The following is a 22,687-nucleotide window of genomic DNA, read 5'->3' as shown; positions in this document are numbered from 1 at the left end:
AACACAATCCGAAAGATCTCTAATTCACTGAGCTACAGGTCTGACATCTTTCTCTCTCACTGTCTTTTTCTCGCCTTTCTGTTATGAGTTTTGTCCTTTTGAGAAGTCTCTCTACCGGAAGATGGGATATTATGAGAACAGATTGACTGAGCTGTGGTTCCAGACAGGGTTAAAATCCTGTGTCTCAAACCATCTCTCTCTCTGTTTGTCTTGCCTTAATGAGACCAGACCATCTCATTCCTTTAAAGGCCCAGTGCAGACAAAAATGTCCTGTGTGTTTAATATTCATTTACACACTGAGGTTGGAATAATACCGTGATGATAATGACCTTTTAATGTAAGAGCTGTTTGAAAAGACTGTCTGAATTCTCTGCCTCTTTTGACCTGCCTGTTGACACCACCAGGCGGTAAATTAGTTAATAGACCAATAAGAAAGTGTTCCGAACCTCTGCCAATAACAGCTAGTTTTCAGTTTCCCCCTCCCCACTCAGACCAGTCCTAGCAAAGTTCTTGCTTGAATTCTCAATTAAAATGGTCAAAAATAATCACAGTAAGGTATTTCATTTTTACCCAGAAATGATTTGATATTGAGATAAAAATGGCTGTATTGGCCCTTTTATTAACTACTTAGTGACCCCTGTTTATGTTTGCGGCGGTATGACAAGCTTTTGGGTGAGGTAATGTTCTAAACCTCGACTGAAATCAGATGCGCGAGCGTAGTTCAACCAACGCTGGGCTGGCCCAGCCGGGAAAACGTTTAAATGAAAATATCGTCTCTTGTTTTTCTAATGCTTGTGTGCTTTCCGGTATTTTCCAGGGTGGCTGCCAACACCGGCTTTATTTGAGAGCTGCTTGTATTAATATGCGGTGGATTCTGACAGCTGGAAATGAAAAGCAGCTTGGTTTTCTAATGTATACACGTGTTAATCTTGAAAGATGACCAGCATCTGTCAATCAACTACACTCACACACAAAGGCACGCACACACCCACACTGAGTGGCGCAGCGGTCTAAGGCACTGCATCTCAGTACATAGAGGCATCACTACAGTCCCCGGTTCGAATCCAGGCTGTGTCACATCCGGCTGTAGTCCGGGTTTGGCTGGGGTAGGCTGTCATTGTAAATAAGAATTTATTCTTAACTGACTTGCCTAGTTAAATAAAAAAATGCAAAATTAACACACACTTTAAATGAAGGACTTGAATAAAAGCTGAAAAAAGCTGAATTTTTCTAACTGTCATTGTGTTCAAAGTTACTTTCCCTCAGCCAATTTTATTTATATAGTCCTTCAAATCATCATGTCACTCATTAGTAATCAAACAACCCTGAAGTCCTGTCCACGGTACCACCACTCTCTGGGGTTGAAGTGTGGACCAAATGTCTGACTGGTGTTACCTTGACCTTACTTCTCAAGTGTTTTAAAATAGAACAGGAATTCACACTGTTCCATCTTTTCTACAGCAGTTGGAGGGAACTTCAAGATGAATTATTTATCCAGTTCTTGAGGTCACTGCTCTTGTTAAAGGGCAGAGCTTTTCCCAGAATCTGGTGCTTTAATGTGAAAGCGAGAATTGTTAATGAGGCCAGAAGGAGTTTGGTTACCACCGAGTAGCCTCTAACCCAATGGACACCAACCGGTCGATCGTGATCTTCAAGGCATTCCTAGTTGATCACCAAACATTTTTGTACCGCAAGCAATTAGAGTTGGCTTTTCTATGTTGTGCTTAGCTGTTGGCGGTAGATGTACTTGATGCAGAAACCCTGTTCACTGGGTAGGCAAAGTGTTCCTGTTTTGAACTATTTCAATTTGCCTGAAAAGACAAATTCCGCCTACCCGGAGGACCAAGAGGTCTGTGGATAAATCCAGTGTGCCTACTGCACCGGCCAATCAGATCGCTCCAGTCACTGCGCCTATAGGTTGCTTCCAAGAGCCCGGCAACAGCAAAGTTTGATACTAGCCTACGTGAGATTTTATAACTTTTATCAAACCATGATCAGAGAGAGACTGAGAGAATACAGCAAAGAGCTGCTTTTTAAGTTTTTATTCACCGTTTTCATTCAACTCTATTACAAAACATAAAATGCACTTCTCCCTCCTTCCACTCGCAATGCAGCTGCAATGAATGAGTAGCCAAGTCTATCAATAGCCCTGCGTTTTTATTATTATTAGCAGCTCGTCATGTCTATTTCAATATTGAGGAATTTTTCACTTTCTCTGTTCACAGGAACAACATGAATTTGTGCATGAGGCAGACGTGGTTGTGGTGCGACTCGAGTGTCCCCTCTCTAGTCAGTCTCACCGGAGGTAAGGAAGGGGAGAGCAGGGACCGTGAGAGGCAGACCCTCTGCTTCCCCCTCCCTCCATTGAGGCCAATGCCGTATTCAAAACAATTGGAAACTCGGAAATCTCAGACTTCTGACTTCAGTGCGTTCAATACAACTGTGAACTCTGAAGAAAATTGAAATTCCACTGGGAAAAATCATTTTCAACGGTCATCCAACTCGGAATTCAAAGTCGTAAACTTGGCATCTTTCTAGAGCTCCGACTTTTCCACCTGAAGATCACTGACGTCATGATTTTTTCCTGAGTTCACCGTTCTCTTGAAACCATCATGCCCATCAGATACACTTACTAACCAGTAAAATAAAAAGCTAATTATTTACATTTATGCTCCACTGTGCCTCGCAACTGCTACACCAACTGATCTATTTTGTTATCAAAGCTTGAGTTTTGAAATACAATATGGTCTGAGAAGAACAATATTGGCAGGCAAGGCATATAGCCAATATGCTGTGAAAATATATTAGACCTACTGCACAAACCTTATTCCTACAGAACTGTTTTTATCCCATAAGAATCTAAGCTCTGTCTAGCTATATGGAATTGTTTTAAGAAGGTCATACCAAGGATAATTTAGTGCCCAGTCCATCACTGGGACCAAGCGTCCTGCCATCCAGGACCAATATACTAGGCGGTGTCAGAAGAAGGCCCCAAAAATTGTCAGACTCCAGTCACCCAAGTCATAGACTTATCTCTACTACCGCACGCCAAGCGGTACCGGAGCGTCAAGTCCAGTTCCAAAAGATTCCTTAACAGCTTCAACCCCCCAATCCATAAGACTGCTGAACAATTAATCAAATGGCCACACGGCCTATGTACATTGACACCCCCCCCCTTTGTTTTTACACTGCTGCTACTCACTGTGTATTATCTAACCACTAGGAGGCAGGTAGCCTAGTGGTTAGAGTGTTGGACTTGTAACCGAAAGGTTGCAAGATCGAATCCCTGAGCTGACAAGGTAAAAATCTGTCGTTCTGCCCCTGAACAAGGCAGTTAACCCACAGTTCCCTGGTAGGCCGTCATTGAAATTACAACATATCACTGGCATAGAAGAGGCGGTCAAGGTGAGGAGGAGGGTTAATTAAGATACTGTTTGAAGAGGTTTTCAGATGTTTTTGGAAGATGGGGAGGGTCTCTGCTGTCCTAGCTTCAGGAGGAAGCTGGTTCCACCATTGGTGTGCCAGGACCGAGAAGAGCTGGGCTGAGCGGGAACTGCCCTCCCATAGGGGTGGGATGTAAGCACCGTGGTCTTGTAGTGGATGCCGGTGGAGTGTGCGGAGGAGCGTAGTGACATGAGAGAATTTATGAAGGTTGAAAACCAGGCGGTTGCAGTGTTCTGGATAAGTTGCAGGGGTTTGATGGCACAAGTGGGGAGCCCAGCCAACAGAGAGTTGCAGTAGTCCAGAAGGGAGATGACAAGTGCCTGGATTTAGGACCTGCTCCGCTTACTGTGTGAGGTAAGGTTGTACTCTACGGATGTTGTAGAGCGAGACACTGCTTTAACGTTTGCAGAGAACGACAGGGTGTTGTCCAGGTTCCCGCCAAGGTTCTTTGCACTCTGGTAGGGTGACACTGGTGTTTTCAACCGTGATGGAGAGGTCTTTGAACGGGCAGGCCTTCCCCGTGAAGAAGAGCAGCTCCGTCTTGTCGAGGTTGAGCTTGAGGTGGTGGGTCAACATCCAAGTTGAGATATCTGCCTGTCACGCAGAGATGCTGTCGCCACCTGGGTGTCAGAAGGGGGAAGGAGAAAAGTAGTTGAGTGTCATCGTCATAGCAATGATAGGAGACATCATGTGAGGATATGACGGAGCTGAATGACTTGGTGTATGGAGAGAAGAGGAGAGGGCCTAGAACCGAGCCCTGGGGGACACCAGTAGTAAGAGTATGTGATGCAGACACAGATCCTCTCCACGTTACCTGGTAGGAGCGGCCTGCCAGGTAGGATGCAATCCAAGAGTATGCAGAGCCTGAGACGCCCACCACTTCATTATTTTCAATTGGTAATGGGGGACCTTTGGACGAGTCTTGTGAGGCCTGTGGGCATCTTAGAGCAAGGCCTGTGGGCCACCCGACCATTCGCTCAATAAATAAATTGGCCCACGGTTGAATCTAGTTGAAGATCACTAGGCTACAGAAATAAAACAGCGTTTTACACCTGCATTTGAAGCTGAAAGTCATTCATGTTAGCAGCAAATATCAACTATGGATATATATCATGAATGGCACCCAAACTAGGTCTATCTGAAATATGAAAATGATCAATGAAATCACAGGTAGCCTATTGTTCTGGTAGAGACCAGTCAGTAGTAGAATCCTAAACTGTATTTTATATGGATGATCAACGTAGGCCTACTCTGTTTCTTGCCAGGCAAAACTGGAAGAAATGAAACAACTTCTTTCTGGTAACTAATCTGGATATACACGTCAGGTTTTGCACGTCAATTCTGATGACTGGTCATTGGCGTTGGTCAACAATCAAGACGCGCAACTTTTTGGTTCTGAATTTAATTTGAGAATTTAACGACGACTTAAGGGCAGTGGGTTCGGAACAAGAACGACGAAAACATTTATGTAAATGTTTTTTTATACCACCACCCAAAAGGGCACTTTGTAGACTGGAAGGACAAAGGAGCATGTGCTCTGCACAGGTAGAGCCCTATCTGAGCATGTGCCTAACTCTATATGTGGGATATTGTTTTTAAACTGGAAAAAGTTCTGAGCATGTGCTCTGCAGATGCATGAAAAGTTCCATTACAGATGGGGAGAGAGAGAGCTGCAGGGAGGTGGGTTGCAGGTTGGAGTGTTCATATTCTATTTCCCTCCCTGCATTGGTTCAGGCTGGATCTTCTTTTCACAGTGAGATTCTGATTCCTGAATTCCTTGTTGTCATGTTAAGCCCAGTGATGCTGTTTTGGGGTGAATGGGAAGTGAGCCCTTTTCCTGAACCATTGTTCAGCTTTTTATTATTATTTTACTTTCAGATTCCAGTCCAGCAGATAAATAGTGGGGTTTTCACCAACCTTGACATGTTCAACTTGGATGAGTCTTTGGGGATGAGTCTTTGGGGATGAGTCTTTGGGAAGGATACTGTTATCTTGTGCACGTATTTGTTTGAGATGACACTATTGTCCGTAACAACACGTTAAAGACTTGATGGAAAATGATTGACTCTGGTGGGCTTTTTGTTAGGGCAGGGAACTATCTTTTTTATTTTTTTTAATGGCACAAAGCAGACCAAACACTTTGGTCCTTTAAAAACCTGCTGTGCTATAGCTTGTGAAAAATGTGTGTTGACTCAGGATGATAAATGTTGTTTGTTTTCCAACATTAAGGTGGTTTTCCTAAAGAAGTTAAATCCTCTTCGTGTTTTTGTTTCCTTTTAATTTTTATTGAACCTTTTTATTTAACTTTCCAAGATACTAACTAGTACCACGATACTGGTATCGTCCCCAAAAACTTGGTTATGCAGTATGTCTCAAGTTAAGATTTGGCCTTGTGTGCCTAAATGTGAGATTTTTTTACGATATGTCAGTGCTTGGTTTTATTTCAGCACCAAGCTACAGTGCTTTCGGAAGGTATTCATACCCCTTGACGTTTTCCACATTTTGTTACATTACAGCCTTTTTCTGAAATGGATTTAAAAAAAATCCTCAATCTACATACAATACCCCATAATGATAAAGTAAAACAGGGTTTTAGAAATGTTTGCTAATTTATAATAATAAAAAAATGGAAATATTACATTTGCATAAGTATTCAGACCCTTTACTCAATACTTTGTTGAAGCACCTTTGGCAGCGATTACAGCCTCGAGTCTTCTGGGGTAGGACGCTACAAGCTTGGCACACCTGTATTTGGGGAGTTTCTCCCATTCTTCTCTGCAGATCCTCTCAAGCTTTGTTTGGTTGGATGGGGAGCGTTGCTGCACAGCTATTTTCAGGTCTCTCCAGAGATGTTTGATCGGGTTCAAGTCCAGGCTCTGGACAGTCAGAGACTTGTCCCGAAGCCACCCCTGTGTTGTCTTGGCTGTGTGCTTAGGGTCATTGTCCTGTTGGAAGGTGAACCTATTCTCTGGAGCAGGTTTTCATCAAGGATCTCTCAGTACTTTGTTCCTTTCATCTTTGCCTCGATTCTGACTATTCTCCCAGTCCCTGCCGCTGAAAAACATCCCCACAGCATGATGCTGCCACCGCCATGCTTCACCATAGGGATGGTGCCAGGTTTCTTCCAGATGTGACGCTTGGCATTCAGGCCAAAGAGTTCAGTCTTGGTTTCATTAGACCAGAGAATCTTGTTCCTCATGGTTTGAGAGATTTGAAGTGCCTTTTGGCAAACTCCAAACGAGCTGTCATGTGCCTTTTACTGAGGAGTGGCTTCCGTCTGGCCACTCTACCATAAAGGCCTGATCGGTGGAGTGCTGCAGAGACTGTTGTCCTTCTGGAAGGTTCTCCCATCTCCACAGAGGAGCTCTGGCAGAGCTCTAATCGGGTTCTTGGTCACCTCCCTGACCAAGGCCCTTCTCCCCCAATTGTTAAGTTTGGCCGGGCGGCCAGCTCTAGGAAGAGTCTTGGTGGTTCCAAACTTCTATTTAATGATGATGGAGGACACTGTGTTCTTGGGGACCTTGAATGCTGCAGCATTTTTTTGGTACCCTTCCCCAGATCTGTGGCTCGACACAATCCTGTCCCGGAACTCTACGGACAATTCCTTCAACCTCATGGATGGTTTTTGCTCTGACATGCACTGTCAACTATGGGACCTTATATAGACAGGTGTGCGCCTTTCCAAATCATGTCCAGTCAATTGAATTTACCTCAGGTGGACTCCAATCAAGTTGTAGAAACATCAAGGATAATCAATGGAAACAGGATGCACCTGAGCTCAATTTCAAGTCTAATAGAAAAAGGGTACGAATAATTATGTAAATAAGTTAATTCTGGTTTTAATATATTTGGTAAAATTTCTAAAAAACTGTTTTTGCTTTGTCATTGTGGTGTATTCTGTGTAGATTGCTGAAGATAAAAAAAAAAAATCCATTTTAGATTAAGGCTGCAACGTAACAACATTTTGAAAAAGTCAAGGGGTCTGAATACTTTCAAAATGCACTGTATACAGTTGAAGTCGGAAGTTTACATACACCTTAGCCAAATACATTTAAACTCAGTTTCACAATTCCTGACATTTAATCCTAGTAAAAAATCCCTGTTTTTAGGTCAGTTAGGATCACCACTTTATTTTAAGAATGTGAAATGTCAGAATAATTGTAGAGAGAATGATTTATTTCAGCTTTTATTTCTTTCATCACATTCCCAGTGGGTTAGAAGTTTACATACACTCAATTAGTATTTGGTAGCATTGCCTTTCAATTGTTTAACTTGGGGCAAACACACAAGCTTCCCACAATAAGTTGGGTGAATTTTGGCCCATTCCTCCTGACAGAGCTGGTGTAACTGAGTCAGGTTTGTAGGCCTCCTTGCTCGCACACGCTTTTTCAGTTCTGCCCACAAATTTTCTATGGGATTGAGGTCAGGGCTTTGTGATGGCCACTTCAATACCTTGACTGTGTTGTCCTTAAGCCATTTTGCCACAACTTTGGAAGTATGCTTGGGGTCATTGTCCATTTGGAAGACCCATTTGCGACCAAGCTTTAACTTCCTGACTGATGTCTTGAGATGTTGCTTCAATATATCCACATACAGATGAATGTGGTACCTTCAGGCATTTGGAAATTGCTCCCAAGGATGAACCAGACTTGTGGAGGTCTTGACTGATTTCTTTTGATTTTCCGATGATGTCAAGCAAATAGGCACTGAGTTTGAAGGTAGGCCTTGAAATACATCCACAGGTACACCTCCAATTGACTCAAATTATGTCAATTAGCCTATCAGAAGCTTCTAAAGCCATGACATCATTTTCTGGAATTTTCCAAGCTGTTTAAAGGTACAGTCAACTTAGTGTATGTAAACTTCTGACCCACTGGAATTATGATACAGTAAATTATAAGTGAAATAATCTGTCTGTAAACAATTGTTGGATAAATGACTTGTGTCATGCACAAAGTAGATGTCCTAACCGACTTGCCAAAACTATAGTTTGTTAACAAGACATTTTGTGGAAGTGGTTGAAAAACGAATTTTAATGACTTCAACCTAAGTGTATGTAAACTTCTGACTTCAATTGTGTATAAACATTTCTAGCACATCCAATCTGTTCACATTATGCTGAATGTTTTCAGCGCTAATGGATAGTGGTTAAATATTAATGAATACCAGCTGGACAATACTTGGTCACGTGTGATTTTTAACAAATGGTTAATCAAGTGGGGGTCATTCTGGTCAAAGAATGTTCTGGTTTCACCGCCCGGTTAGAGATGACCTCAATTATTATAAGATATTGCGTAAATGGGAACGGTAACTTAATTGTAAGAAACTTTATGACTGTAGAATTGACTGGAACGTGTTAATTCAAAAGAGAGAAACAACACCGGACTGGATACTGATTTAAACAGCAATTGCCTCGGCAGTGGTGTATCTATCCTACATTGAATTCATCATGTTGCACTTCTTAGGCCTTCTGTACCTCAAAACCTTCTCCTTCCAGATGTTTCTGCAGCGTCATCAGGAAATGCTTGGGCTACAGGGTTGGGTGGTGAGGAGGGGTTCCTGGCAACATTCCTAGAGAAGGACTGCTGTGCTGAGAGAGAGAGAGAGAGAGAACTGTAGAAGAAAAATCTCCTCTAATCTTCCCTGATTTCTCTCTGAGGAGGCTCAGTATGTTTTCTGGTGATGGTGGATTTCTAGATGAATTCCTGTAAATGACAGTGTGCTCTCAAGCTGTTCAGAAATGAGGGACAAGTTCCTTCCACTCCTCCCAGTTCTTTCATTGAGCCAGAACACCACTTATGTCCTTTTACGAGATGGAAGGGCATTTGAAGATTTGCCCTTTTGTCTGTTATTAAGTTGAGAGCAGGGCCTCATTTCTGACATCAAATTTCAGAGGGAAATGGACACTCTCACACACACACAGACACACATTGCTTCAGAGAGGGCACGTCTTTCTGTTGAAAGCTTTGACATCCCAGCTGACAGGCTTTTGTGTGTGCGTGTGTGTGGGGGGAGTTTGCTACAAATTTATGGGCTTTTAGTGTCACAGGTCCTGAAAAGCTGTTGTTACCTCACTGTTTTTATTAGCAGCCGGTCAGTAGAACGCTTGGTTTGCATTGCTAGCCTGTATATGGCACCCCCTTGAAGCCCAGTATTGGCATTTGGTGCTAACGAGGTAAATCTATGCACAGGGAATAAACTACATTTAAGCTGCTCAATGTCGAGGAAAAAGGTGTAAAAAAGAGTGGTCAGATGTGGTCGTCTCTTTCCTCTGACTAGATCCATGGAGAATAAGAGCACCTCCTCCCAGCTGCCCACTGCTCTGAGGCTAGGAAACACTTACCACCGATTAAATCCACTATAATTGAGAATTTCAATAAGCATTTCTCTACGGCTGGCCATGCTTTCCACCTGGCTAACCCTAAACCCGGTCAACTGCCCGGCATCCTCCACAGCAACCCGCCCAAGCCCCCACCATTTCTCCTTCACCCAAATCCAAATAGCTGATGTTCTGAAAGAGCTGCAAAATCTGGACCCATACAAATCAGCCGGGCTAGACAATCTGGACCCTCTCTTTCTAAAATTATCTGCCGAAATTGTTGCAACCCCTATTACTAGCCTGTTCAACCTCTCTTTCGTATCGTCTGAGATTCCCAAAGATTGGAAAGCTGCCACGGTCATCCCCCTCTTCAAAGGGGGAGACACTCTATAGACCCAAACTGCTACAGACCTATATCTATCCTACCCTGTCTTTCTAAGGTCTTCGAAAGCCAAGTTAACAAACAGATTACCGACCATTTTGAATCCCACCGTACCTTCTCCACTATGCAATCTGGTTTCAGAGCTGGTCATGGGTGCACCTCAGCCATGCTCAAGGTCCTAAACGATATCATAACCCCCCTCGATAAGAGACATTACTGTGCAGCCGTATTCATCGACCTGGCCAAGGCTTTCGACTCTGTCAATCACCACATTCTTATTTGCAGACTTGACAGCCTTGGTTTCTCAAATGATTGCCTCGCCTGGTTTACCAACTACTTCTCTGATAGAGTTCAGTGTGTCAAATCGGAAGGCCTGTTGTCCGGACCTCTGGCAGTCTCTATGGGTGTGCCACAGGGTTCAATTCTCGGGGCGACTCTCTTCTCTGTATACATCAATGATGTTGCTCTTGCTGCTGGTGATTCTCTGATCCACCTCTACGCAGACGACACCATTCTGTATACTTCTGGCCCCTCTCTGGACACTTAACTAACCCCCAGACGAGCTTCAATGCCATACAACTCTCCTTCCGTGGCCTCCAACTGCTCTTAAACACAAATAAAACTAAATGCATGCTATTCAATCGATCACTGCTCGCCCATCCAGCATCACTACTCTGGACGGCTCCGACTTAGACTACGTTGACAACTACAAATACCTTTGTGTCTGGCTAGACTAAACTTTCCTTCCAGACTCACATTAAGCATCTCCAATACAACATTAAATCTAGAATCGGCTTCCTATATCGCAACAAAGCATCCTTCACTCATGCTGCCAAACATACCCTCGTAAAACTGACCATCCTACCGATCCTCGACTTCGGTGATGTCATCTATAAGATAGCCTCCAACACTCAGACTACATCAAGTTTGTTGAGTTATCACAGTGCCATCCGTTTTGTCACCAAAGCCCCATATACTACCCACCACTGCGACCTGTACGCTCTCGTTGGCTGGCCTTCGCTTCATACTCGTCGCCAAACCCACTGGGTCCAGGTCATCTACAAGTCTCTGCTAGGTAAAGTCCCGCCTTATCTCAGCTCACTGGCCACCATAGCAACACCCACTCATAGCATGCGCTCCAGCAGGTATATCTCACTGGTCACCCCCAAAGCCAATTCCTCCTTTGGTCGTCTTTCCTTCCAGTTCTCTGCTGCCAATGACTGGAACGAACTGCAAAAATCTCTGAAGCTGGAGACTCATATCTCCCTCACTAACTTTAAGCACCAGCTGTCAGAGCAGCTCACAGATCACTGCACCTGTACACAGACCATCTGTAAACAGCCCATCTATCTACCTACCTCATCCCCATACTGTATTTATTTATTTATTTATCTTGCTCCTTTGCACCCCAGTATCTCTACTTGCACATTCATCTTCTGCACATCCTACCATTCCAGTGTTTAACTGCTATTATAATTACTTCGCCACCATGGCCTATTTATTGCCTTACCTCATTTGCACTCACTGTATAGACTTTTTGTTCTCTTTTGTTCTTCTGTGTTATTGACTTTATGTTTTGTTTATTCCATGTGTAACTCTGTGTTGTTGTATGTGTCGAATTGCTATGCTTTATCTTGGTCAGGTCGCAGTTGCAAATGAGAACTTGTTCTCAACTAGCCTAACTAGTTAAATAAAGGTGAAATACGTTTTTTTTTTTATCATAAAGATGAGTTTGTCTGTCTGACTCAGTGTGGATGACTAGAGTGTCTGTGATGTGCTTGTTGAAAGGCCATGTTTATAGGACATAGGCCAATGTTGAAGTGCTGTTTACAGTGGACTCTGAGCTGTTTATAATGGACTATGAGCTAATGGGTGACTGCAACTGCTCATCCGACAGTACCATATAAAGAACAGTTACATTTACGCTTTTGTTTGACATTGTAGAAAAGTCCTGTTAAATCTCCATGGCATTATTCAATCTAATTGTGGGTAATTTACAGCACAGTACTTACTCATTGACACTGAAGTACTGTACATTACAGCACAGAAACACTAGTGGCAGAACAAATCATTTTCCCCATGTAGGCTTACCATTTTTAGCAGATCCTGTACATCTGTTTACACAAATGAGATTGTGCGTTAGTGTATATGTTATGCTGTGTGTTTGTCATTTAAGGATGAAGCATGGTAAAGGCTCCAGGGAGCCAGTGGGTATGTGTTCCAGCCATTAACTTATCGTGTTCAGTGTGTGTACACAAGTGTGTGTGAGAGAGAGAGAGAGCGGAAGCAGCTGGAGAAGAAGAAGAGCATGCAGCTGTAATTGGCTTCACATTCACTTCCTCTGATGGCTTCTAGCCATGACCATGATCTCAATAGCATCACTTCCTGGTATTTTACAAGTGTTCCATCCCGCGTAACACTGTATTTCCCACCAAAACCAGAAGTGTCATTCAAAAGCATATAAATATGTCTGGATTTGATTAGAGTTTTTATCAGCATGACGATTCAAACCTGGTGCTACCTGAGTCTGATGAGACATATATTAAATAGATTTAATGAGCCCTACATTAACAACGTTTAATGATCCCTACATCATCAACGTTTAATGAGCCCCCTACATTAACAACGTTTAATGAGCCCCCTACATTAACAACGTTTAATGAGCCCCCTACATTAACAACGTTTAATGAGCCCCCTACAACAACAACGTTTAATGAGCCCCCTACATTAACAACGTTTAATGAGCCCCCTACATTAACAACGTTTAATGAGCCCCCTACATTAACAACGTTTAATGAGCCCCCTACATTAACGACGTTTAATGAGCCCCCTACATTAACGACGTTTAATGAGCCCCCTACATTAACAACTTTTAATGAGCCCCCTACATTAACAACGTTTAATGAGCCCCCTACATTAACAACGTTTAATGAGCCCCCTACATTAACAACGTTTAATGAGCCCTACATTAACAACGTTTAATGAGCCCTACAACAACAACGTTTAATGAGCCCCCTACATTAACAACGTTTAATGAGCCCCCTACATTAACAACGTTTAATGAGCCCCCTACATTAACAACGTTTAATGAGCCCCCTACATTAACAACGTTTAATGAGCCCTACATTAACAACGTTTAATGAGCCCTACAACAACAACGTTTAATGAGCCCCCTACATTAACAACGTTTAATGAGCCCCCTACATTAACAACGTTTAATGAGCCCCCTACATTAACAACGTTTAATGAGCCCCCTACATTAACAACGTTTAATGAGCCCTACAACAACAACGTTTAATGAGCCCTACATTAACAACGTTTAATGAGCCCTACATCAACAACGTTTAATGAGCCCCCTACATTAACAACGTTTAATGAGCCCTACATTAACAACGTTTAATGAGCCCTACATTAACCTGTTAGGGCTAGGGGGCAGTATTGACACGGCCGGATAAAAAAACGTACCCGATTTAATCTGGTTACTACTCCTGCCCAGTAACTAGATTATGCATATAATTATTGGCTTTGGATAGAAAACACCCTAAAGTTTCTAAAACTGTTTGAATGGTGTCTGTGTATAACAGAACTCAAATGGCAGGCCAAAACCTGAGAAGATTCCAAGCAGGAAGTGGCCTGTCTGACAAGTTGTTTCATCTTGGCTCTTTTTATTGAAGACTGAGGATCTTTGCTCTAACGTGACACTTCCTACGGCTCCCATAGGCTCTCAGAGCCCGGGAAAAAGCTGAACGATATCGAGGCAGCCTCTGGCTGAAACACATTATCGCTTTTGGCAAGTGGCCGATCAGAGTACTATGGGCTTAGGCGCGTGCCCGAGTCGACCCCATGCTTTATTTTCTTTCGTCTGTTTATCTAAACGCAGATTCCCGGTCGGAATATTATCGCTTTTTTATGAGAAAAATGGCATAAAAATTGATTTTAAACAGCGGTTGACATGCTTCGAAGTACGGTAATGGAATATTTAGATTTTTTTTGTCACGAATTGCGCCATGCTCGTCACCCTTATTTACCCTTTCGGATAGTGTCTTGAACGCACGAACAAAACGCCGCTATTTGGATATAACTATGGATTATTTTGAACCAAACCAACATTTGTTATTGAAGTAGAAGTCCTGGGAGTGCATTCTGACGAAGAACACCAAAGGTAATAACATTTTTCTTATAGTAAATCTGACTTTGGTGAGTGCTAAACTTGCTGGGTGTCTAAATAGCTAGCCCTGTGATGCCGGGCTATCTACTGAGAATATTGCAAAATGTGCTTTCACAATAGGACATAGAGTGCATAGAGGAGTTCTGTATCTATAATTCTTAAAATAATTGTTATGCTTGTTGTGAACGTTTATCGTGAGTAATTTAGTAAATTCACCGCCAGTGTACGGTGGGAATGCTAGTCACATGCTAGTCACATGCTAATGTAAAAAGCTGGTTTTTGATATAAATATGAACTTGATTGAACAAAACATGCATGTATTGTATAACATAATGTCCTAGGAGTGTCATCTGATGAAGATCATCAAAGGTTAGTGCTGCATTTAGCTGTGGTTTGGGTTTATGTGACATTATATGCTAGCTTGAAAAATGGGTGTCTGATTATTTCTGGCTGGGTACTCTGCTGACAATCTAATGTTTTGCTTTCGTTGTAAAGCCTTTTTGAAATCGGGCAGTGTGGTTAGATTAACCTCTCTAGGCTGTAAAATAGTCATATGTTTCAAAATTGATAATGGCGCGATTTTCAAAATTTTAAAAACCCACTACAATCTCTTACATATGACTAATTTACGTAGTAAAGATAAGACTCTCGTTAATCTAACCACACTGTCCGATTTCAAAAAGGCTTTACAACGAAAGCAAAACATTAGATTATGTCAGCAGAGTACCCAGCCAGAAATAATCAGACACCCATTTTTCAAGCTAGCATATAATGTCACATAAACCCAAACCACAGCTAAATGCAGCACTAACGTTTGATGATCTTCATCAGATGACAACCCTAGGACATTATGTTATACAATACATGCATGTTTTGTTCAATCAAGTTCATATTTATATCAAAAACCAGCTTTTTACATTAGCATGTGACGTTCAGAGCTAGCATACCCCCCGCAAACTTCCGGTGAATTTACTAAATTACTCACGATAAACGTTCACAAAAAGCATAACAATTATTTTAAGAATTATAGATATAGAACTCCTTTATGCAATCGCTATGTCCGATTTTAAAATAGCTTTTCGGCAAAAGCACATTTTGCAATATTCTGAGTAGATAGCTTGCCATCACGGGCTAGCTATTTTGACACCCACCAAGTTTGACCCTCACCAAATTCAGATTTACTATAAGAAAAATTGGATTACCTTTGCTGTTCTTCGTCAGAATGCACTCCCAGGACTTCTACTTCAATAACAAATGTTGGTTTGGTTCAAAATAATCCATAGTTATGTTCAAATATCCTCTGTTTTGTTCGTGCGTTCAAGACACTATCCGAAGGGTGACGCGCCCGACGCGTTTCGTGACAAAAAAATTCTAAATATTCCATTACCGTACTTCGAAGCATGTCAACCGCTGTTTAAAATCAATTTTTATGCGATTTTTCTCGTAAAAAAGCGTTAATATTCCGACCGGGAAACCCTGTTTTTCGTTCAAACACGAAAAAATAAAAACATGGTGTCGGCTCGTGCACGCGCCTCCAGTCTCATTGTTCTCTGATCGACCACTATCCAAATGCGCTACTGTTTTTCAGCCATGGCCTGCAAAGTCATCATTCACCGTTCTGCCGCCTTCTGAGAGCCTATGGGAGCCGTAGGAAGTGTCACGTTACAGCAGAGATCCTCAGTTTTCAATAAAGAGAGTGTAGAAGGCCAAGAAATGGTCAGAGAGGGCACTTCCTGTAAGGAATCTTCTCAGGTTTTTGCCTGCCATATGAGTTCTGTTATACTCACAGACACCATTCAAACAGTTTTAGAAACTTTAGGGTGTTTTCTATCCAAATCAAACAATTATATGCTTATTCTAGTTTCTGGGAAGTAGTAATAACCAGATTAAATCGGGTACGTTTTTTTATCCGGCCGTGCAAATACTGCCCCCTACCCTAGAGAGGTTAACAACATTTAATGAGCCCTACATTAACAATGTTTAATGAGCCCTACATTAACAACGTTTAATGAGCCCTACATTAACAACGTTTAATGAGCCCTACATTAACAACGTTTAATGAGCCCTACATTGACAACGTTTAATGAGCCCTACATTGACAACGTTTAATGAGCCCTACATTAACAACGTTTAATGAGCCCTACATTAACAACGTTTAATGAGCCCCCCTACATTAACAACGTTTAATGAGCCCCCTACATTAACAACGTTTAATGAGCCCAAGCCCAAATGATTGTGCCGTTGTCCAAAACATAAAAGCCCATAGATGTAGCTAGCTATAAGCTCTCTTGGGTAAATAAATGAAACTAGCTCCAGTAGGCTAATCTTTTGGAGTGTGAACTGTATTACTGTACTGTATGATATGGACTGGAATTATGCACCTCGTTCAAACCATGATAAAGCAGAGGAGAACGTGTGATTCTGGTGCAGCACATGTGGCCTACAAAGTTACAAGTGCAGGCTAGTGCAGGCTAGTGCAGGCTAGTGCAGGCTAGTGCAGGCTAGTGCAGGCTAGTGCAGGCTAGTACAGGCTAGTACAGGCTAGTGCAGGCTAGTGCAGGCTAGTATAGGCTAGTTAATTTGATTTTAATTTTGAAATATAATGGGGCCTATGTGTATAATTAGTAGGCTGACGCATATGTACCTTTCATAATATTTCCCCTAATGTTATTAGCCTACCTCCTCTTTCTCTCTCTAGCGTTGCTTCATTCCTTCCTCGCTTTCAACAGTTACATGAAATACGTTTCGTTGTCCTTATCTTCATCATTCTAATGACATCCTTATATAATATAGGACAAGTATTAGATGCAGAAGGCTTTCACTTCTCTTCATGAAGATTGAATGGTTATGGGTCTGAATCAATAACTGCTATTAGGTCTACCACATTCACTCTTCTTTCAGTCTACCCCCTGAGTTCTATAGGATGCTTTATTTAACATTCAGCAAACAAGAGCTTGTGTCCCTCTTCCAATAGTCTATTGATATAACAAATGCTAGTAAAATGTCCAGCAAGCTATTGTAGTCTAGCTTTTCCTGCATGGGACTCCAAGAGCTAAGGAGCGTTTGTTTTAAGGAGAGAGGCCAGTGGAGCACAGGTCTGTACGTGTTGCACAAGAGACAGAGGCTGTAACTTCAATGCTTATTATCCATAGCCCATCATTTATTAGCTAAATATTATGCTAATAGTGCATTTTAATGTATTACCCGAAAGAGGCAGGCCTTGGCATTTATATACTCTATAGGGCTTTATGTCAATCTAGAACAGGAGTATCGATTTTGGATGCAATTTTAATGGAGTTGAGAGAGAGAGAGAGAGACACTGTGAGAGAGTCCACTGATTTAAAGCAATGATATTCGAGTGATAGGCTGTTTTTAAAAAAATCTGCAGCTGCAATTAAAACAACTATAATCTTTACAATTTAAAAACAAGGTGACCCCTGAAAGCCACATGGAGATGGGTAAATTAGACCCTCATTCGGTCTGCTACAGAAGATGTAGGCCTACCTGGCCGTAGAGAAAGCTACATGGAGATGGGTAAATTAGACGCGCATTCGGTCTTCATATTAGATGTAGACCTACCTGGCCGTAGAGAAAGACAGATTTAGACATGGCATATAATAATTTAGCGGTTTCTCTCAGTTATTTATCCCATGAAAAGGGAGTGGTTTTGGGCGGTAAATCTCGGTAACCAGGTTCCCTCCATTCAACCCTAATCACTTCCTCTCAGAGCTGTGTGCTGATGTCTGACGCAGGGAGAACACGCTGTCCTTACAGCATCAGGCCACACAATGAAACGACCAGTGTCATATCGTATCCTGATACTGGCAATAGTTTAGGACTAATACACTCCAGGAAAAGATATCAGACCAGTCAATAAATGCCTTGATTTTTCAGTCAACAGCTTCTCTTTTGTTCTCAGTATAAATAATGCGCTTGCATAATGGGTTATTTAACTGTCAGAATTATCTCCCCTGTGAATTGCATTTGATGTAGAGTCATAAATTATGTTTATCTATTTATTTTTCTCACACTGACTTTATTGAAGCCAAGGTGTAAATCTGAAAGTATTATGGTGTGACAACCCTGAGGACCTGTTTGTTCTTAGGACCTTGTTGTGGCCAATCCACATCACAGGAAACAGTCTGCTAAATGTCTGGTTGGCAAAACAACATTTAAACGTTTGAGCTTCAACCCTCCAGTCTATGACTTACCTCACAGCTCAATGCTCGGGTGGAGACTGGATATAACAGTGTAACGATGTGTGCTGAGAGTCGGGAAGCAAGTTCAGGGAGTGAGTGTTTTAATAAAATTAAAGGAACATAATACAAAACAAGAAACACTAACAGTACACAGACATGAAACAATAACGCCTGGGGAAGGAACCAGGGAAGTGATGGAGTCCAGGTGAGTCTGATGACGCGCAGGTGCGCGTAACGATGGTGACAGGTGGGCGCCATAACGAGCAGCCTGGTGACCTAGAGGCCAGAGAGGGAACACACGTGACAAACAGATGCAATAAATGGCCCATAGGCCTCTGGTTAAATGTAGTGCACTAAATGGCCCATAGGCCTATGGTTAAAAAGTAGTGCACTAAATGGCCCATAGGCCTGTGGTTAAAAGTAGTGCACTAAATGGCCCATAGGCCTCTGGTTAAAAGAAGTGCCCTAAATGGGGAATATAGTGCCATTTGGGCCAAATCCGTAATCTCGGCCCCTGACAGCACTGTAACAGCCTGGCTAGCTGACATCTGAAGTGTACAGATTCTTCTCCAAGGGAAAACGGTGTTCTAATACAAAGTAGATTATGAAACACACAATCCAAACCCGTGATATTTCCCTCCCGAAGCTGATTCGGTGAGTGTTTGCACGGCCGGCGTTCATTCGTTGTGATCTGACACAGTGTGTAAATAGAGAGAAGCTGGTGATTATGTAACACATGGACGTCTCTGCTGGGTTTATTGGTATGAGATGTGATTTTTGTTGTCAGTTCCTTAGTTCAAAGCAGCTTGAGACATTTTCACATCTCTTAACCCTGTCAAATTATGAACTACATCTATCAGAAGGATATATTTATTGAGGCAGTTGATGGATGAGAGTTTTTAATGGGAATGGTGTTGTTACAAAGATACTAGTCTCATGTGACAGACTTGAACATAGTATCTGGCCAGGACATGAGAGATATGGCTTTAAGTTCCAAGATTACAAAGATAGTAACTTTTACTAAAGACACTAACTGTTCTCAGATCGCAGGGAAATATGACATGCAAAAGGAGGAGGAGCTTCGGTTCTGGATCGAGGAAGTGACGGGGATGACCATAGGAGAGAACTTCCAGAAGGGCCTGAAGGACGGAATCATCCTGGGAGAGTAAGTGTGTGTGTTTCTGCTGTGCTGTGCTGTGCTGTGATCTGATCTGATCTGATCTGTAGCTGATGTTTGCTGGGTGGAAACACTGACATTGATTTTATATGAGTAATCAATCACACTCCTGTCACTGTCCACAGATTGATATCATGATTAGCATCTTGTCTATTTCCCATCCCAGTGGAATACACATTTGATACACATGTCCATTCTGCAGATATTGTCCTCCCCAAGATTCACTTGTTAAAACTACTATCAGTTTGTCGTAAGATGTCATTTTTACATTGAACATGAGTGCTTTAACCTGTTGGGGCTAGGGGGCAGTATTTTCACGGCTGGATAAAAAAACGTACCCGATTTAATCTGGTTACTAATCCTACCCAGTAACTAGAATATGCATATACTTATTATATATGGATAGAAAACACCCTAAAGTTTCTAAAACTGTTTGAATGGTGTCTGTGAGTATAACAGAACTCATTTGGCAGGCAAAACCCTGAGACATTTTCTGACAGGAAGTGGATACCTGATGTGTTGAATGACCTTTAAGCCTATGCCATTGAAACACACAGGGGTTGATTAATGTTTTGGCACTTCCTATTGCTTCCACTAGATGTCACCAGCCTTTACAAAGTGTTTTGAGTCTTTTACTGTGAGATCTGACCGAACAAGAGCCATGGAACGGTGATGGCCGATTAGACTCTGGCGCGCGAGTTCATGTTGGGTACCCTCGTTCCAATACGTTATAAAAGAGAATGCATTCGTCCACCTTGAATATTATTCATGTTCTGGTTAAAAAAGGCACAAATGATTTATGCTATACAACGTTTGACATGTTTGAACGAACGTAAATATATTTTTTCCCCTCGTTCATGACGAGAAGTCCGGCTGGCTTAGATCATGTGCTAACAAGACGGAGATTTTTGGACATAAATTATGAGCTTTTTTGAACAAAACTACATTCGTTATGGACCTGGGATTCCTGGAAGTGACATCTGATGAAGAGAATCAAAGGTAATGGATTATTTACATAGTATTTTCGATTTTAGATCTCTCCAACATGGCCGTTTGTCTGTATAGCAAAGCATATTTTTCTGGGCGCAGTGCTCAGATTATTGCAAAGTGTGATTTCCCAGTAAGGTTATTTTTAAATCTGGCAAGTTGATTGCGTTCAAGAGATGTAAATCTATAATTCTTTAAATGACAATATAATATTTTACCAATGTTTTCTAATTTTAATTATTTAATTTGTGGTGCTGACTTGACTGCCGGTTATTGGAGGAAACGATTTCCTCAACATCAATGCCATAGTAAAACGCTGTTTTTGGATATAAATATGAACTTGATAGAACTAAAAATGCATGCATTGTCTAACATAATGTCCTAGGAGTGTCATCTGATGGAGATTGTAAAAGGTTAGTGCATCATTTTAGCTGGTTTTATGGTTTTGGTGACGCCTGTCTTTGAATTGACAAAACATTACACACAGCTATTGTCAATGTACTCTCCTAACATAATCTAACTTTATGCTTTCGCCGTAAAACCTTTTTGAAATCGGACAACGTGGTTAGATTAAGGAGATGTTTATCTTTCAAAGGGTGTAAGATAGTTGTATGTTTGAAAAATTTGAATTTTGACATTTATTTGGTTTCAAATTTGCCGCTCTTGAAATGCACCTGCTGTTGATAGGGTGCACCACGGGTGGCACGCTAGCGTCCCACATAGCCCCAAGAAGTTAAGGAACATGAGTGCTTTAAGGAACATGGGTGCTTTAAGGAACATGGGTGCTTTAAGGAACATGGGTACTTTAAGGAACATGGGTACTTTAAGGAACATGGGTACTTTAAGGAACATGGGTACTTTAAGGAACATGGGTGCTTTAAGGAACATGGGTGCTTTAAGGAACATGGGTGCTTTAAGGAACATGGGTGCTTTAACCTGTCTGGGAACCTGGGACGCTTGCGTCCCACCCTAGTCAACAGCCAGTGGAATCACGTCGCGCGAAATACAAATACCTCATAAATGCTATAACTTCAATTTCTCAAACATATGACTATTTTACACCATTTTATAGATACATCTCTCCTGAAACTAACCACGTTGTCCGATTTCAAAAAGGCTTTACAGCAAAAGCAAAACATTAGATTATGTTAGGAGAGTACCCTGCCAAAAAAAATCACACTGCCATTTTCAAAGCAACTAGCATGCATCCCAAATACCCAAAACACAGCTAAATGCAGCACTAACCTTTGACAATTTTCATCAGATGACACTCCTAGGACATCATGTTACACAATAAATGCATTTTTTGTTCGATAAAGTTCATATTTGTATATAAAAACAGCATTTTACATCGGCGCATGACGTTCAGAAAATATTTTCCCTCAAATGCTTCCGGTGATCAGCGCTACAATTTACAAAATTACTATTCGAAAACATTGTTAAAATGTAATATTGTCATTCAAAGAATTATAGATGAATATCTCGTGAATGCAACTGCATTGCCAGATTTCAAAATAACTTTACTGGGAAATCACACTTTGCAATAAACGAGGTGGTATGCTCAGAAAAATAGGCTAGGCGATACATGTTAGCGCCATCTTGGAACCATCTAAAATCAAATATACTATTGTAAATATACCTTACCTTTGATTATCTTCATCAGAAGGCACTTCCAGGGATCCCAGGTCCACAACAAATGTAGTTTTGTTCGAAAAAGTTAATAATTTATGTCCCAATAGCTCCTTCTTGTTAGCACGTTCCGAAGGCTACTCATAATGTACGATGCGCGCTGGACTTGTCGTCACGAATGTGCAAAAAATATATATTTACGTTCGTTCAAACATGTCAAACGTTGTATAACATAAATCTTTAGGGCCTTTTTCAACCAGAGCTTCAATAATATTCAAGGCGGACGATTGCATTGTCTTACTAAACGTTTCGGAACAAAAGGGTTCCCATGGGCGCCCGCGTCATAGTAGTAATGGCCCTCCCCCTGTGATCAACTTTCCAA

At 41.7% G+C, this 22,687-nt stretch overlaps 1 protein-coding gene across 1 annotated transcript in view; it reads left to right on the top strand.

Annotated features, from left to right (window-relative positions):
- LOC106590645 (calponin-3) overlaps positions 1 to 22,687 on the top strand; it is a 32,321-nt gene that overhangs the window by 3,057 nt on the left and 6,577 nt on the right. Inside the window, exon 2 of the mRNA XM_045710671.1 lies at positions 19,556 to 19,677. Within this exon, the coding sequence (XP_045566627.1) occupies positions 19,556 to 19,677 (122 nt within the window). The remainder of the gene's footprint in view (positions 1 to 19,555; positions 19,678 to 22,687) is intronic.

The sequence above is a fragment of the Salmo salar genome, chromosome ssa29 (genome assembly GCF_905237065.1).
Source record: "Salmo salar chromosome ssa29, Ssal_v3.1, whole genome shotgun sequence".
Taxonomy (NCBI): domain Eukaryota; kingdom Metazoa; phylum Chordata; class Actinopteri; order Salmoniformes; family Salmonidae; genus Salmo; species Salmo salar.
Note: the sequence above shows the minus strand (reverse complement) of the source record. Positions and strands in the feature narration are given on the sequence as shown.